Below are 18943 nucleotides of genomic sequence, written 5' to 3' on the forward strand. Positions count from 1 at the left end.
GGCAATCCAGCTTCACTGGCAGGAACAGGGAGGTTAGTTTTGGCTCACATGAGATCCTCCACCCTGTAGTTTGCTTTGAACAGTTTTAATGAAAAACTCAAAGTGAGATTCAGCTGCAACCATCAGTTTTTATCTAAGGTTGGTCAAAAGCAAAAGAAATTTTATTTCTGTGTGCATAATGTTGGAGGGGGAATACAACCTCCCTTAGAAGAGACTCTGTATTTTGAGTTATCTTTGGAAGAGAAGGTAGCCGGGAGACCTATAATTCTCTCACACATATGCAATGCATGTAGGCAAGCAAAACATCGATGTGGTGGAGGATGGGGTGAATAGGTAAATGCATGGTCCAGCTTGTAGCACTGGGCAGCAGACAAGCCTGTCCACTTTACTACTTCCAGAGGAACAGTTAGTTACTCCTCCCACCTATTTGCAGCAGCAAAATGAGAAAAAGCTGCTCTTCGGCTTGAACAGACATTTATTTCATTCAGAGAATCTACAGATGCCTCCAGAGGAGCTACGAGGCCCAAATCGTTATAGCTTTGCCTCTTACCATGATGTATTTTGGAAAATCTCAAGCCCTAGAACACAAGTGGAAGGAGGAGGAGGCAAATCACAGGGTGCTGTTTATTCTGACACGTGGTAGGAGGAGGGAGAGAGCAAACCCACTTGAGGATGGCAGGCAGGCATACAGGATAAGCAGGGCAGCCAGCCCCTCCTTGACAAGCTTGCAAGTGAGTTGGCCGCCTGCCCTTCCGGGGTCTCCAAACACTTCAAAGGCAAAAGGTGGTTATAGGCCACCAAGACTTTTTCCAGAAGACCGTTGATGTTAAAGGAAGAGTTCCCTGCCTCCTAAAAAACCAAGAATATCTTGCTAACATAGACCAACAACATTTACTTCAAGTTTTCTGTTCCCTGTAAAACCAGAGAACATATACTTAGCTTTCCTCTTCCACAGACTACACTGAAAATGTCAGAACACAGGACGAGCTAGCTTATAAATAATTGCAAAGCCCCTCCTGAAAAAGGTTGAGAGGGAGGTGGGATGAAAGCTCCCAGCCAGGAAAGCTGGGACTACCAAGGAGCTGAACAGAATAAGGGCAAGGACAGTATGTGATATCCCAGCTCCATCTGTATGCAGAAATGAAAGGCATTGAGGAAAATATCAGTGCAGGTTATGGCAGGTGTTCCCAGGTGTGGGGAAATCCTCGGGGGAAGAGCACCATCAACAGAAAATACAGCAGACCTTATAAGAGACAGCTGACGTGGCAGATCCTACAAAAGCTTGTCTGCAGTATCTGAACATCTTTTGTTCTCTAGCCCCATTCTTTCACCTGGCAGCTCACAGATGAAAAAACCTGAGAGACGTTCCTGTCACAGGAGACTCTTCCTCAAAAGGCTCCTAAAAGGGGGAGGGACCAGGGTAATGCGAGGTCCACTACGGCGGATGTGTGGCAGAGGAAGCTTTACCTTCTAATAACGACTCTCCTACACTTCTGGAAATTCTCTCTAACCCTATCCCCTCGCTACCTGCAGAGTGATAACAAAGCCAACATTGTCCATCAAGTCTCAATGTGAAGTGACTCATTTATTCTCAGGAGCTTTGTGTTCATTTTTTTTAGCCTGGCATCCTAAGAAAACAAGGTTTAAGTGATCACATTGCCTGTCATACCACATACACTGTCTTAAGTGTTTGTCCCTTCCTATTAACTTTTGAGTCACGCCAGACTGGGGATGGAGGGCTCCAAGAGAAATTGAGTTTCTTTTATAGAAATTGAGTTTGTACAAGACTGGAAAACCTACCTTTGACTGGGTAGGACAGAGACCCCAGTTCGTATCTCTGCTGAGAGAAAGGCTAAGAACAGAGTCAGCATTTATCCGCGCTCTTGGGCCTGTCCTAGGCAATCAGCACCCGGCCAACCAGCACAGCTTGTGCTGCTGCTTGTCCTGCTTGTAGGCAGAGACAGGATAGGGAGAATGGGGAATCTCTATGGGGAATGGGGTCGGGTGAGGGGCTGAGCTGGACTACTACGACGGAGAAGTGCAACATCACAGCAAGTCTGGCCTCATACATAAGAAAACTTGTGTTTTCTGCCAAATTGCCTGTAACTTCATGACACATCATTGGGGACAAACGCCAATATTTCTCAAGTGCTCGCTGAATCCAGTATGTAGCCACACACAAAACAGCAACCAGTTGGAGAGTTCATCCATTAGATTTGTTGCTACAACTTCTTCTTCCCTTTTGCCTAAGTACAGTGAGCAATGGAAAAGTCACAGTGAAGTCACTTTATCTCCTAATGTCGTCACTTTCCAGGTCTGCACAATTAATGCAGGGTTTCTTGAAACAAGTAGAAAGCGTGTGATGAATCAAATGCGAGTACTCTGGAAACAGTGCTCCCATAAGACCGCAAGGCTTGGCTCTCAAGTGAGTTTGTGACATTGGTAAAAAGCAGCTCTCCACCCCAAGTGTGCTCTGCAGGGACGTTTTCCTATATCTACTGACCAAACTATCGATTTTTAAAGAAAAGCGAAGGAACAAAAAAATGTCCCTTTTTCCTGTAGCACCACATGATAAATTTCATTCGCCCCATCCTAACTGCTTCTAGTGACAGTGCAGTGTTTGTCTGAATTTTTAACAGATGTTTCGAAGTACTCTTGACCACTTCTCTCTCCTGAGGATTTCTGCAGTGGGATAGCTCTAGATAGTAATACAAACAAAGCTTGTAAGAGGCTCTTGGGGATAAATCTGTAGACACTGCATCTAGGATGGGTGTGGGTATGGGTCCAAGCCTTATGAAACTTTGTAAATATCCCCTAAAGACTAGCAAGCTGGACTGACCCTGCCTGCAGATGTTTTTGAGCTTACCAGCCCCAGAGTGAAAAGCAAGACAGCTTACAGATAACTGCAACACTCCTGAAACAGCCTGAGAGCGGGATTTAAACCCAAACTTATAAAAGCAGAGATATACTGGAGCAGAACAGAATAATGCAAAGGATGATGTGTGATGGTGTAACTCCATTTCAATTCAAAATACCAAAGATGCTGCGAAGGGGATCAGTCTGGGCTGAGGCAGAATTTCCCAGATGTCAGGTTACCCTCGGGAACAAGCACACTGGATTCAACTGACAGGTGTGAAGGTACTCATGCAGTCAGAACACAAATTGCTTTAAAACAATAAAATCTCTGCTTTCATTTTAAAAGAAAATGAGTATCTTGCGCTAACGCCTGGCAAGGAGGCAGCGACATCTGCCTGAGTTTGTACACGGCCTGAAACAGTCAGCTAAAACATGCTTATGGCTGCTAGTTTACATTATCAAAACGTAACCACAGCTATTTCATACCAAAATGAAATCTATTAAAGCTATTGTTGGTTCTTCACAGCAGCTGAAACTGTTGGTTTTTTTTAAAAGGTCAGTCTACTAGCTGGAGAGCAAAAACAAGCAAGGCGGCTGTGCCAGCCCTTCGGATGCGGCTGCATCCTGCAGTCTGGTTCTGCATTCCCTTAAATGTCGGGCAAGAAGCAGCGGCGAGGTCTCGGCAGAGGCCGACTGCCCTGCCAGCCGCGGGGAACGGGCGGCTGCTCGGCTCCCGCGGGGGCAGACAACAGGGCAGCGGGAAGCCGCGGGGTGAGCCCGCCCGGGGCCCCACACATGCCCCACCACAGCATGCCGCACCTACTTCTTGCCGGGGCAGAGAAAGGGACGGCTGTAGAGGACATCGCTTTTTTCAACCCCATTCAGCTTTCTGGCGGCTGTGTCATTCACAACAATACCACAGCCCTCCCCCACCCAGAAAAAACCATTAAAACCCCCAACCTGAGATCCACTTCCCCACAAATAGCATAGCATAGCTCCAAACACCCCCACCGTCAGCGCAGACCAGGCATTTGCTGTCATCTTCTGCATTAGCATTTCTGTTAACCCTTTTGTAAGATCCTTTGACTTGGATTCAAAATTCCTCCTTCTGAAAAACACTTGTTAAATATTGGCCCTGACTGCTACACAAAGTGATAGCTTGGTAGTCGTAACCCACAAGATATATTTAGCTTCACAAACTCATCATCAATGGATTTTGAAAGCATTGTAGCCAACAGACTGGAAACCACATGCAATACAAACACATAATAGAACTTTTAATGTGCAAAGAGACTAAACAAAAAGATCCTTGACCTTCTTGCTTTCCCTTGCATACCATTATCCCCAGCGAGACAGCAAATGGAATGACGTGGAGAGCAACAGCTACCATCAAGCAACTTTGGAAGCCAATTTCTACAGTAGTTAAGCAGTTAATGGCGTTAATCAGAATGATAACTTATTAAATTCTACATTTATGCAAATAGCATTTTGGCATATCACATGGAGACCTGAGTAGCAGAGCTCGCCAGGAAAAGGTCCCAACATCTTTTACATTTGCTGGTTTGTTTTTTTTAATACCACGTAAAATAGCATCTGCAATGGTTGGCACATCAGACAAACCACAGTGAAATAAAAAGCTGTACTCACAAATTAATCTCCATCATCCCAAATAGATTAATGAACAAATTATTTTATTCTTAACCTTTACGAAGCAGGGATTAATCTCTACAGCTAAATCCAATCTCTGTCTTTATCTTTTTAACAAGAAGGTGACATTTCTTATAGACCTTCCTAAAACAGGCAACATTTACTGAACAAAGACAACAGCAGATATCCCTAACTCTCTCCATGCTACAGTATCTATAGCACAAAAATATTAAGCAACAGAGTAGTTTATGACTATGACATGAATGGATGTTATCTGCGCGTGATGAGATGAACGAGGAAAACTGTGGGTTAGGGTAGGCAGAACTCACAGCAATTTTAGTTTTGTAAAGCCTGTGTGGAAAACTTACTGTTTTCCAAAAGAAATATCTGGGCTCTGTGTGGCATTTAAATTCAATGAGGCTGGACAAAGCAGGGCATTGGATGAATTCAATTCAGCTATGAATTGCACTTTTAATTGCTTTCAAGATGTAAAAAACAGTATCAAGATGCACTTATGCACATTGTTTTCCCCTTTGTTGGTGCTGCTGTTTAATAGAATTAAATTCTGCACAGAATTTTACCTATTCATCTAGTTCATTCTCTGTCTTCGGGAAAATGAGGTGGGAACCACTTGCTGCAGGATGTTGTGCAAAATGAGTAGCTCACCAACTGAAATTGTACTTCTATTCTGAAAATCAATAAGATTGCTCATACACAAGCCCTAACTGTTGGCTTACTGATGTCTATGTAAAGATACGTGTATTGGGGTACCTTCTCTTTCTTTGTGCAAAGCCTGCAACACAGAATGTTAAAGTATCTCTGGAAAAAATAATTGGCCTTTTTTTTTCCCCTTTGGGTACAAATTTCTGTTTTTAAATGAATGTGCAGGTTTCCTGTTGCTGCATAAAGCCCTCATTTCAAAATACCATCACTGGCTAATTCTAGGTTTAATTAAAACAGAATGTTTTGTATCCCAAACACCTTTTTTTTTTTTTTACAGCATATATCTTCTTTACCTCAAGGTGATTGCTGGCTATTAAGAGGAGGAGGACTTTTTTTTAAAAAAAAAAAAAAAAGAAAAAAGAAATAATTCCAAGTTTTACAGCAACTCTCTTTATGGAGTCAACTTATGCAAGCACCGAAGCCTTTCCAGAGAAAACAGGATTCTCCCCACCTCCCTCTGGCTTTTCTCCCTACTGAATGCCATGGCCTTCACTCAACCAAAGGAAATGAAAGACAGACTGAGACAACAGCATCACGTGGGTGAAGGTCAGATTGATTTTCAGCTGTGTGGTGCTGTTTTATCACCCTCAGGACAAAAGTTAAGCCCTTCATTTTTTTCATGTCTGCTTTAACAGAGCAACTTGGTTTTTCTTGAAATTTTGGTTGGGCTTCATACCACCAGAATTATCAAGAATAGCCTAATTTAAAACATTTGTGGAGATGATCTTCTTCAGAGTAAAATCCAGAGCAGCCCACACACCATACCACTTCTATCCATGAGCTTCCTCTATTCCCTACGTACGAATAGTGCCTCCTTGAAACTACTGAGGTTTCTGCAGTGACATTCGCTGACAGCAAAAGAAGAGTGGGATGCAGCTGCCGGCTGTTCAGCAATGATCCTGGGCACGGGGAGAGGAGCATTTGCTATCTCAAAAGGAGCAAGTTCACAAATTGTTTTTTCTCCCCATCCTCCCTCCCTCCCTCCCTCCCTCTCCCCGCTGCTTGGAGTGGCCAAGCTCTCCGCGAGCTGAGCCTCCCCTCCCGCCTGTCACTTGGTGATCCGGACATGCACGGCCAATTACTGTGGCAGCCACTGGAAAAGCAGACAGTTTTGCTAACTCATATTGCACTTTTCCCAACTCCATTACCACTTGCAAAATCACTCCCCGCAACTTGCTAGAAGGATCTGCTCTCCTCATTTCTCTTTTAATTAAGACCAATGCTCCCCCAAAGTAATGATGTTATTTTCAATACAGCCAATTTTAGCTAGTCACATCTTCAAAACTGATTGACAAAACAAAGCATTTCATACATCATAGATATGTATGTATATAACTAGTTATCGAGAGAAAGAGCATCTTCCCTCCTGATGTTTGCATTTCCAGAGTTTAAACTGGCAGTCAGAAAACTCAGTATTCTCTCATTTAAGCTATGAGATGAGAAAATCCTACTCACTTTCATTTTCTTTAAAATTTGGGGTTACATTTGTCTTATTTGTGTGAGGAATGCAACAGCATTGTGACTGCCTCCTAAACATGACAGTTTATCCACCATAAAAAACAAGGAATACTATCTGCTTTAGTTATATGTACCAGAGGCTCTGGTCAAAATCAAACCCAGTTACACTGGATACCATTAAAACACCTAATGGAATACAATTCCCACTGAAACAGGTCTTGTAAAACAAACCACGGCAAGTGTCTGTAAGAGAGGAAGGAGTAGAGAAGGGCTGTAAGGTGAGATCAAGCAGCTATCCAGGTTGGATCTGGATGCGGTCTGAATGCAAATTAAATAATTTGCTAGGTTTTGGGAACAAAGATTTGACTAACATGTCTTTAGCTCGTCTGAACCTGGCTGAGACTGCCTCCAAACCAGCACACGGAGCAGTCTGATTTCTCACAGCACCTCAAGGAGATCTGCAGATGCTGGTCCCCATGGGACAGTTCCAGGAAGGCTCTGCACGTGTACAGAGCCCCAAGGAAGAGCCAGCTCTGGGACAACAGACAAAAGAGCAACTGCAGCTGAGAGCAAAGGAGAAAACAGTAACGCAGTAAGGTGTAACTTAAATGTATAAACTGTGAAGTGACTCAGTTACGTGCTGGGCCAGGAAAGGGCAAATGCCAGCACAGCATCAGGGAGAAGATTGCAGTGAGCAAGATGCGAAATGGTGGCAGTCCAGAAAGGAGCAAGGAGACAGCCTGCAAGGAGGGAGCCCACAGGGACACCAGCAGAGACAATGGGGAGAGGGAAGGGAAGAGAGCCGTCGCCCCAAAGACACAACCAGAAGAACTCACAAAAGCAAAATCCCATACGATGCAGAGACAGACCATGAGGGGAGCATCCTTGTAAATGTTAAAAAACTGTCCTAGAGGCATGTTTAATTTTTGGCTGGTTTTGGCTTGTTTGGTTGCTATGGTTGATTGGTGCAGGTTGAACAGCGTCATTTTTAAATCTGCTTAGACTGCTCTTGGAGTCCAGTAAATCACCTGTATTCAGTTTTGCTCAGAGAAAATGAACATAGGTGTATATATTTATATTTCTGTAGACTGCAAGGTCATAAAGGGAATTTATTCTACTTCTGTCTTTCCGAATTTTCTAATGAATAATTAGGAGATGCAGATTTCTAAAAATGACCATTTAATATAAATTATATCAAATCTCATTTATTTTAAGAGATATCATTAAGTACAAAGTCTGCACGAGTGAACTGAGTTCACTGTAGAGGAAATGACTGGGAATTATGTTCAAAAAATCTATTCAAATGTTTAATGTAACAGATTCCCTGGAGAAGAGAAAAGGGATGGGCTTCTTCAGCCTTTCCTTATGTCCTCCTCAGCAAGGCTAACAGTAACTGAGTAGCAACATAATGAGGAGCCCAAAAGTCTTTCACCATTACGCTGAGAATGGAAAGAAGCTTAAAAATGAGATGGACCCACATGCCAAAAAAAATGGTGCCTTCAAGAGGAAGCTCACCCCCACGGTTACAGGTGCCACCAGCAACAAAAACCCACCTGGATTAAAGACCTTGGCTCTTCCACCAATTTCATGCACGTCATTAGGCAAATTGGTGAAGCCACAGTTACAGTAATTTTCCTCCAAAGTAACTCAAACTGTTAAGGGGGAAGTTCTTCAATTCTCCTGCAAACCCTGACCTCTCGTCCCCCTCATGTTGACATAAGGCTTGTGCAGCTCCATAGGGCACCAGATCCAGCCGTGCAGGCTAAAAATTAATCCTCCTAATTGTCAGCAATATCAGCTCCCAAAGACAACACAAACCTTGTACCAGCATAAGGTAGGAGACAGACGAACGGACAGATGTAAGGAAGGAAGGAATGCCTTTTCCAGTAACAGTCAAAACTTAAGTCAAATTAGAGTGACGACTTCTTAATTCCATGATGATAAAATTAAAAATAGTACTTCTTTATGGCAGAAAGGAGTCACTAGTCTAAATGTTTAAAGCTGGCTGTAACAAGCAAGAAGTTTGAATAACATTACCTATATTTAATACACATTATTTAACTTAAATTTCTACTAAAGATATTTTCAACAATTTTGAATTTAATATAAAATTATGAAATATATTTTTAAAATTCACCTCACTATTTAAAACACCTATTAAAATTACTTAAATGAAACAGCGTTCAAAAGGTACATACTTGTTGCCAAAGCTTTGAAGAAAGTCAGAAGCTGCTTAGACCTCTGGTGGAGGTCTTCTGATGTGCAAACCCAGCTTAGAGAGCAACAGCCTCTCCAGCAGGTGCAGGGAAAATATTTCCCTTATTCAATTTATTTGACTGGTTCAGTCCAATAACGAGTTCGTTCAGAACAGAGAAACTATTTGGCACATGATTGCTAATTTGTTTCTTGCCAGCCCACAGTAAAGAAAGGCATGAGACCCCTACGGAGAATGCAGGCACCCACTTGAGGTTGTCCACGGGAGGCCACATACCTTGGTGGATCCATCCTGCTCACAAGAGACTGCTGTGCTGCATGGGTGCGGGCTGCCGGCCGGCACAGAGGACACCGAGCAGCCCTCCCTCGAGTCCGTGCTTGAGGCTGGGCTCCCGGACCCAGAGGCCATGCGGAGATGCTCCAGCGAGCGCTCCCAAAGCCAGGCAGCTGAAGAGGACCAACCCATGCTGGCACGTTTCCCTAAAGCCAGCCGGCACCGGGGGGTGGAGGCTGCTTTCTGGCTTCCCCAAGCCTGGAGCACAGTTAATAACATGCCAGCTGTATCTGCAGACAAGCCAAGTTTAATGAGGCTACAACAAAAGCATTCAAATATGCACTACAGAACTTCTGTGGGGATTTTTTCTAGAGCTTGTTTTAAAAAAAATGAAAGATAGGAATTATTGACAATGTTTGTACACACACTTCCTTTATTTTTAATTGATTTTTTAAAAAAACCCCATTTATATTCTACAAATTCAAAGAAGTCAACATTAGAAAGACTTTTTAAATCCTACTACTTCCAACAGCAAAATTACATTGTGTGATGAGTGCTTGAAATGCACTGCTGGTTGCTTTTTTCTTAATACACATTGAAGTCTTAATTGTTTTTCCCCTACATGGCCAGACACCATCTTTCTGTATGCCAGGTCTTCACACCAGGACGAGCACTATCCCTCGCCTCCTGCTCAAGAACCCGGACAGACACGTAGACGTGACCACATCTCTAGTGCTAGTGATGAAAGAGACACCTCACCCACTCGCTGTCCTATCAGCCATGCTTTACCATGTGCCTCAGTCTCTTACTCTGGGTCAAGATATGGGAGGTATCGATAAGAGGACTGTGAATAGGGATGGCTCACTGTCTCCTCCACCAGAACTGGAGAGTATCAAATGAAAGCAGGTGACAAAGCTGAAGTGAACAAAAGGGGACACTTTTCCCCAACACGTAACTGAATTCGGGGTCCCCAACATGGGAAATTCTAAATGCATTACCTTGCTTCAACAAGAAACTTCAAAATAGAAATTCCTGGAAGATTATCTGAGGAATTTAAATAAAAGGCACCAAGAAGTGCCCAGAGAAGTTCGCTGACAGCAGGGAGAATATTCTGGGGAAATGGCGCTATGGGATCATCAGGCTGGCTCGGTACGGCCGTCCTTATATGAAGACTACTTCTCTGACGCTCTGCTAAGGGATAGGGGAAGAAATCAGGAAAAAAAGCAGACTTTCAGTGCACCTCTTGTTCACCGCTCACATCTGCAGTCTGAAGATCTTGATGGCTCTGAATCTGCCAAGGCTGTTGATATGGCCAACACTGTTTTGTCCCTCAACAACCCACAGAAAGGCAATGCGCGCCCTTCAGCAGCGCCCTAGCCACAAACAATCTGCACTCTTGTCCCTCTGAGACAGGACAACCCCAGCACATCCTCCACCGAGCTCTCTAAGGCATTATTAAGGGCCACTTTATAACAAGCACACATCTGTTGTAGTCTCCAGGCTATCCTCACTGCATTTCTGAATTGAGTTTCACATATTGGGTTTTGTCTACAGCCCCCTGAATGCTGGGACCTATTCAGGGCAGCAGTGATCCTCCTTCCTGCGGGCACGGCTGCCCTTGCAGCACTCGGCAGGTTCCAGCCCTGGAAGGAGCCTTTCCACTGCAACCCCTCCCTCTTCTTTTTCAAAAAACATTTATTATTTACTGAGATTTCTATAATGCCAAGAAACAAACCTGCCCTATGCAGACCCATGCAATACTCCCTCTGCTGTAACATGGCGATGGATTACCCTTTGCAAACAGAAATCCGAAGCATGGGGAGAAGGGGAGGTGGGGCTCGGGCACCCCCGGCACCCCAAAAGGGTTGCGTGAGCCCTGAGGTTGTGCAGGGGGGAGCCAGGTGGGCCCCAGTTCCCAGACACAGGTCCTGCCATACATGGGAGCTCTCATGGCCGGCACCTGGCAGCTAGCTCTCGCTTTGTAGCACTTGAGGTGCTTCGGTCTTTGTTCATCTCCCCATTTCTGATGCAGCAATGTATCAGGAGGGGAGAGCAGCTTTCCAGAGAGCCAAGAGCCGAAGTGTTCAAGACTTCAAAAGGACACGTGCTATCTTTAAGAGGCCTCGTTTAAAAGACGCACCCACTTTCTCTTCTATCCATTTTCATGTATACCTGTGCTTACTTTGCAGACTACGTTTTGAACTAGATAAAAGTAGATAAAAGAACTCAATTATAGTAGCAAGAATGAAACAGTCCCTTGCCGATACAAGCATGCTAACATGTCATCCTCAGCTCCTCACTGGGCCATATGTTTAAAAATGACAGGGAAAACGTTCTTCCTGTGTGAAAAACATATGCTGCTTGAGGAAAGACATCATCATTGCTAAGAAATGTTAGTGCAGCCTCAGAATGCATAGCCGGGCCGTCCGTGATGACTGCTGGCTACAGGGAGGCTGAGAAAGGGGTAGGGATAGCTCATTACCTCCCCTCGTACCAGGGGTTTTGGTTACATGCAACCAAACCGCCTGCAGCCGTGCTGGCAGCGCTCCTATCTGCACACGCAGTGCCTGGTGCTGCCTCCCTTGCCATGGTCCCTGGAGGGACCTGGCACAAAGGTGGCCGTGGCGATTTGCGGGGGGCGGCGCCTGGCACACTGGCACGCTCTTATCGGCGAGCACACTGCCCTGCTCCTCGCACAGGCTCCCGCGTGGCTGGGGATCTGCCGTGGACTTGCCGCCGTGCCCCCGCTGTGGGAGACCCTCCGTGAGGCCACAAAGCAAATCCTGAGCTGGGTGTTTATGGCAAGCAAGCATTGTTTTAAATTCATGTGGCTCGTCCCCCCCCAGAAACCCTTACAGGCACCAGCACTCCTGCAGAGTCCAAGAGACAGCCAGAGAAAAACAATTGCTGAGGCTCAGCCCCCGCTAATGCCTCCCCATGCTGAAGGGCTGAGCACGGGGCCACGCGCCCCAGCCAGAGCGGAGCAGCCCGGGGGTCTCACCTACCTTCACCTGCCGGACGACCCTCCGATCTGCCGGATAAGCAACACTGTTAGGGAGCATAACACTTTGCACAACTTTCACAAACGTATGCAATACATTAAACGCTACACTAGAAGCACCTTTGCAGGCAGCCCCCACTCACGCCAGACACCTTGCGTGGGTGCAGAGCCAGTGCTGGCAGCCGGCACGCTGGGCAGCGCCGAAGCTCTTGCTGGCCTGTGGCAAGCGACAGCTCAGGAAACACATTGCACTGGATGTGCTGCGAAACCACCGCATTGGCAAAGGTTACCATATGCCTTGTTTGTCATTAAATTTGCAACTGTGCTTCTGTTTGACTTCAGATCCAAATTCAGATACGGGATTATGTTCTACATGATAAATACATATTTCACTGAGCACCTGCGCAGAAAGCCAGGCAGCCCAGCACCTTATCAGCACACTAATTTTCTGGTATGGGTAGGCAGAAGTCCTGGAAAGAGCCTCCTCGCAGGCTGGCTGGGAACCTCCAGGTAAACTCAAGCATCACCTGTGTGGTGAGAGCAGTGAGGAGAGCCAGACCCCAAACCATCCAGCCAAGCGTACCCCTACAATAATCTGGGGTTTTGGAGCTCTCAGCACTGATGGGCACAAATACTGACTACAGGGAGACACGTGAAGTGCCTGGGCACCACGGCCACGGCAGCTGCCCGAGCCCTGGGGAGCCCTGCCGCCCCTGCACCTGGAGGGGGGATGCCTGGGACAGACTAAGGACAGGAGCCTGTGCTTGGAGCCCTCCAAGTGATTGACAATAAAAACACTGCCCCGGTGCCCATTTTCAGATCTAGACAGCGAGAACTGAGGACTCCAGGGAAAATCCATGTTTTTACAGTTTGTGATATTACTGAGCTTTTGTGGTGCCAATTTTAAAACACTGCTACGACCTCTGGAAAGAAGGAAAACTGCATTTCAGCACGACAATGTAGAAAAGAACAAAAAAAGGAAACTTGTTATTTTTTTAGCTTGAAACACTAGTCAGGTTAAGAGAAAGGAGCAGAATTCTGGCAAGGACAAGAGCACTCAGACTGAGCCACAACACAGTAATTAGGGCCAGTAGGTCATTAGAGCCACAGCTGTATAAACTAGGTGTATAATTAAGTTTCCACACTGCTTTTTCACAACTGTATTTCAGTTTCTTTTGTGGAGGATGATCAGTAGTTCATTAATTTAAAGAAGCAACAACAGCAGCAACAAAAGACAGAAAAATCTCCGACTTGCCAATCAGGTGCAACAAAAGATTACAATTTGGGGGAGGGCTAATTTTGGAAATATATGTAAGAAGTCTCTCTTTGTCAGTGGGAAGTACAAAGTGCCACCTGACAAAAACATTCATGAGACATCACTTGTTGACAAGCTGCCGTGTACAGTTTTCTGGATAAGCATCCCGCATATACAGTTGCATGGCAATTATAATTCTTGTAGCAGGTGAAAGACAAGAAAATGCAAAATTATACACTAGCATGAAACAGTTATAATACCTCATTTCAAACGTAAGCCTAGTGTACAAGTTATAGGGCATTTAAAAGGAGCAACTGCAAGACTTTAATTATAAACTAGTTCCTACCGTACAGTAGTTTAGAAAAATCAGCCGCTTCCAAGCTGGCAATATCCATATATAGCTCTGCTGCTGTTTGAAACAGACAACCTGTAAAGTTATCAACAACAGAAGAGGACCTCATGAAATGCTCAGAGACCCCACCGTAACCTACTTCTGTCCACTTCATTGATGCACTAATTTGCTTTAAAACACTCTACATTCAGTTGAGAAACTGAAGAAAAAAGTTTACATGAAGATATTCTGACCCATGGAGGAAAGGGGTAATATGGGTGGAGGAAGCAAAAGTAACACAATAAAACACTGGGGCTAAACCCAGGCTAATGCAGGTGGATTAAAAGACACAAGCAAAATGGCAAATCTCGTGGCTTTTTAGCCACTTTTCATCAGACAAACAAACAACTCCACATCGGCCACCAGACAATGATATATTGCAGAACAGGTACTTGATGTATGCAGCCTCTGGTGCTGGCTGGAGGACACAGTAATTTGTAAATCCATGTGCAATTCGTTACTCTTGTCACTAGTGCTATAAGATAGCATCAGGCTATATATAACACCTACACTGTAACAGCAGTGTGCAAAAAAAACGTATAGAAAAGACTGCACGTGAGGCCGATGGCAATTACATAGTCTTCTCTAGTTATGGGGACCTGGAATACCAGTGAGTTTTAAATTAATTTTAAAAGCTTAACACATCCAGCGTATACACTAAGCGTGTTTGTTTATTCTCCGAGTATTTTTCAAGATGCTCACTAGTTGTTTAATGCACTATTTCCAGGACTGCTGCAGGAGAGCTCATTTGTGGGGGCAAGCTGGGAGACAAGGGAAGAGCCGGTAAGGAAATGTGATGTTCTTTCAGTACAAGCTGCCCCCATTTAGACCCTTTTCAGATCCCCATAGACACTGGAAACCTACAACCTGCAATCACAGACATCAGTCATGAGCAAAAGGTATAAAAGGCACCTAATTCTGTCAGAAGGAGAACATCTCTACTACACTGACATCAAAAGGAATGCCACGCACTTATGCTACCAGAGATGTCTAGATTTCAGTGGTGTTTTGTCCTCAAAGAAACAAGTCTGAAATACATTGAAAAGCAAGGGGGGAAATGGCTGTTTGTTACCTCCTTACATGTCAAAGCAGCTGCGTTCAAACTGTATTATAACTTCAGTGCGCCGTAATGAATTTCTAAGGGATTCCAATGAAATAGATGGTTTATCCTATTCTTTGGAGTGATCTCTTGTAATCCTGCAACACTCCCGAGCTACAATACCTTCCTACCTTCAGTATCCCAAAGGAAGTCATTAGTTATGTTGTATTATCAGCTTGGTGATATTATCACTACAAATATTACCTGTATTGATCTGGAGCCATGTAGACACGAGTGAAAACCCTGCTTCAGATTAAGACATGAAAACCTAGCTTGCCAAGAGGTCAGGCACTGCATTACAACCTCAGATGCGTCAGGCAGGCATTATAGGCAAACGGAGTGCAGGGTAACTAAGGACACAAATAGCTTATTTTGTGGGGTAATATCTTTAAAAATACCACACTTACTAATGCAATCTTAAGGTTTTCGCCCTGGTGGTACAAGTCTTTTCAGAAGAACTAACAAAGATGTGCGTTTTGCATGCTTTGAACAAACTGGTGGGTCTGAAAAGGTTTTTTCCTCAAGGTAGGATATGTAAATATCAAGCAATATTCCAGATTGTCTTCATGGAAACATTCTCATTCCAGAATACGAGTGCAATCTTCCTATTTACTTTCAATCACTTCAGGACACTAGATTAAACTAAATGGAAAACAGGCACTCTTATTTTGGAACAAGGATATCCTCACATGGAGATAATTAGCACCTATTCCATGTATATGCAGATGGTTATATGGTGCCTTTTTATGACAAAATGTCTTTGTAAATCATCAGCACATGTGAAGACAGTAAAAGAAGATGAAATTATGCTACCTGCAATCAAAAATTAGCAATGAGAATCCTAACAAATTATTTTGATAGGTCCCAAAAAATATAATTTATTTTTCTTAGTCTCACTAGCAGAATACTACATTGAGGATAAATAAAAACTGAGGTGTGAAAACACGGACTGTATTGCTATGAACAGAATCTCCAGATTGCTGTATTTTAATGTATATTTGCCTCAGGAGAAAAATTGCTCCCTTTCATAGTGCTGTTGGCCATCATAACCTTACGTTCCTCCTCTGGAGTCCCCGCCAGCAGCACCCGCTCCCCTCCAGCCTGCCCCTCTCCCCCAGTTATGCCATTACAGCTGTTCTGGGGGACCACACAGTTAACCAGACCCAAGCAAACATCTGGGGTAGAAACAGTTTTTCTTTTGGTGGGGCTCACCCCCAGCACCATGAGCAGCTGTACCGGCACAACGTAGGAGACAGGGCAGCAACGGAGCAGAAGAAGTCACCCAGGGCCAGCCACATGCCCTACAGCTGCATGGCTGCCCGCACAGCTTGGCAGCATCCTGCCTGTCCCACTCCCCGTGCAGGATGTCATTGGGAACGACTCGTCCCTGCAACTGCTCCTTTGGAAAGGACCAATGCCCACATGGGCTGTGCATCTTGCCTTCCAGTCTGGAAAACGGGATTTTTTCTATTCAATGGCATTTTCATGCTTACTGCCCTGCAGTACAGTACGAATGTCATTTGCAGAAGTCTCAGGCCAACGCCGTGCTTCTCAGCTGGCCAAGAAAGGACCCTGTGAGAAGTAGCCTTTCAATTATATGTGCTTTCAAGTTTGCAGCCTACATAGCGTTTCAAGTAGAGCGCAGAGCAAGGAGCCCTTGGGGCAGGCGTAGGACTGCAATCCCTATCCACCTGCTGGGGAAAAGCCCCAACATCCCTCTGTCCTTCCTCCCAGCAAGCAGGGAAGGATATAGGAACAAGAGCGGGGGGAACCTCATCTCCACAGACCAGAGCAAGATGGGGGAGGACACTTTCAGGGTGGGAGTCAGACCGAGCAGAAGCCCGCATCTGACCCTCCCTCCTTTGCTGTACTCTGTTTCCTATATGTTTTCTTGGCTCAGCATCATTTTACTTATGTCCAAAAAGAAGAGCAGAAAACATGGACTAATTACCAAACAAATTAAGTGGCCAGAGATGAATATCCTCGGGAGAAAGAGGATGGGATACTGCTGCACCAGAGGAGAAACTAACCTTTCTGCCCTCTGCCAGCTTTGACCTATCTGTCTGCCATAATAGCAACTGCCTAAAAATAGTTTAGGTGAGTGCGGAGGAAAAAGTGATGGCAGGGTATTCAATTCCAGGAAGGCGAAGGATGAGAATCTCTGATTTAAATACATATGAACATATTCTGCACTCCCCCTCCTAAGATTTTATTTAATCTTTGGTAAAATCTGCAAAGCTTTTTACTACCCCCGTAAATCGGCTTAGTGTGCTCTGCAGAATACCTGCTGCTACCGCCGGCCATGCAAAGGCAGCCGTGTAAAAGCAAGATATGTTGCAATTGTTCACACCAATGCTCTGAGCTTGTTCTTACTTTAGAGAAAGTAAAATCAAGATCAGCGTAGGCTAATGCTGTCCTCACTTCCATAAAATTCAAAAGGCGATGCAATAATAACCTAGGGAGAACAGTGTATTTTTAGGGTGGGATTACGAAACTCACACTATGAATTTTAATCTCCGAAATCGTCATGTTCTTTTACGGGGTTCAGAGGCCTTTCTTCCTGGGAGTTTTGCACACTTCAGTCATTTAACTTTTTTAATCTTCCTACATTTTGAGAGAGAGGGAAAAATACTCTGCCTGAAACTTTTAGCGTTAAAAAAAACCCCACAACATTTTTGTCTAACATAATTACTGACAGATTCCAATTGGAAAGCTGTTGCTTTTATTTTAATTTTATTAAAGGAGTGAACAAAGGCTACCCAAGGCACCACAATAAAATTACATTAACTGTAAAATTACATTATTAATTCTTTAATCTCACTTGAGGCCTCAAGCTGTTGCTATGTCCAATTACCCAGCTAACCACCTGTCAGAACTGTAAAGCTAGTTTAACATTACCTCCAGGACAGTTGTGTGCCCTGTGTTCAGTCAGGTCTGCCAGTGAATCGAAGTCCTGCTGACAGTTATCGCAGGTGTAAATTGACTCATCCTCCATGTCTTCATCTTCCTCATTTCTCTCTTCCTGGCTCGTCACACTGTTCCTCTCTTCCAGGGCCCGGCTGTCCTTCACTTCACTCTCCAGCTCTCCTCCCAGGCCACCTGCCAACAGCAAGAACATCCTCTAAGTTTGAGAGGTCTGAAAAATAAGAGCTTTAAGAAGGATGTTGCACTTATTAAGATACATTTAATTACAGCCGCTCTCACATTATTCCCGATACCTTTCATTATATTAATGTGGTTTTTATATCATGCGGTGCAACAATTCTCAACTGTATTCTCTGCTGCTTAGTGCGAATCCTGCAAACACTCTCCTAATCTTCTCTGGTGGGTGTATAGCAGGAGCCTCTAACTCTCTGTCATATAAAGTTGTTAGTGTTTTATCACTTAACCAGATTCTCAAAGCTTTAAAAATTGGCAAGATTAATTACAGCCCGCAAAGAAAAAGCATGTGCTGAATTTTAATTCTCAATGCTCTCCTCTCCCTGCCACCTCCAAGACCCAATATTAGTAACAAGAAGAAAAAAAAAAGATCTAGCTGAAGACCCCCAAAGCACATACACCCCAGGACGTGAGAGATCCCACCAAACTAACGAGAGGCACTTTGCTGGGCAGATGAGCCTCATGTTGTGCTGACCTAGCCAGCAGCTGACAGCATTGCATCTGACCTTCAGGTCTCTCAGACATTTTTTATCTTCATCTGTGACTGGAACATGGGCTAGCACAAACACCTTTGCCAAAACCCCCACAAATTTTCATGCGCGTTAGCGTACACAGAGACTGAGCTCTCTGGCAGCTCCAGAAATACCCCAGTGCAGGGGCACCCTGGGGCCGTGCAGGTGGCAGCTCCGCACACAGGGCAGCTGGCTCGCAGCTGGCAGCGGGGTGGGAGGCACGGGCAACCGGCCACAGTCAGACCCCCCCAGCTGCACTCAGCAGCCTGTCACAAGGGATGGGCTTGCAGCCACATCCTCACGACTCCAGGACAGCCCTTTGGCCACGGTGACCACCCAGTCATGCCTGAAACC

General features: G+C 44.8%; 1 protein-coding gene across 5 annotated transcripts in view; it reads right to left on the reverse strand.

The window, feature by feature from the left end:
- ZNF423 (zinc finger protein 423) overlaps window positions 1–18943 on the reverse strand; it is a 237676-nt gene that overhangs the window by 146081 nt on the left and 72652 nt on the right. For 3 of the 5 annotated variants that reach the window (XM_075765394.1, XM_075765392.1, XM_075765390.1), the window contains 2 exons: window positions 17817–18017; window positions 13775–13855 (listed from right to left, as the gene is read on the reverse strand). In XM_075765394.1, the coding sequence (XP_075621509.1) occupies window positions 13775–13855; window positions 17817–17913 (178 nt within the window). In that variant the 5' untranslated portion in view covers window positions 17914–18017. Of the gene's footprint in view, window positions 1–13774; window positions 13856–17816; window positions 18018–18122; window positions 18251–18943 lie in introns of those variants that run through there. The other 2 variants (XM_075765395.1, XM_075765393.1) reach the window with 2 other exon arrangements.

Source organism: Balearica regulorum, chromosome 13 (genome assembly GCF_011004875.1).
Source record: "Balearica regulorum gibbericeps isolate bBalReg1 chromosome 13, bBalReg1.pri, whole genome shotgun sequence".
NCBI lineage: Eukaryota > Metazoa > Chordata > Aves > Gruiformes > Gruidae > Balearica > Balearica regulorum.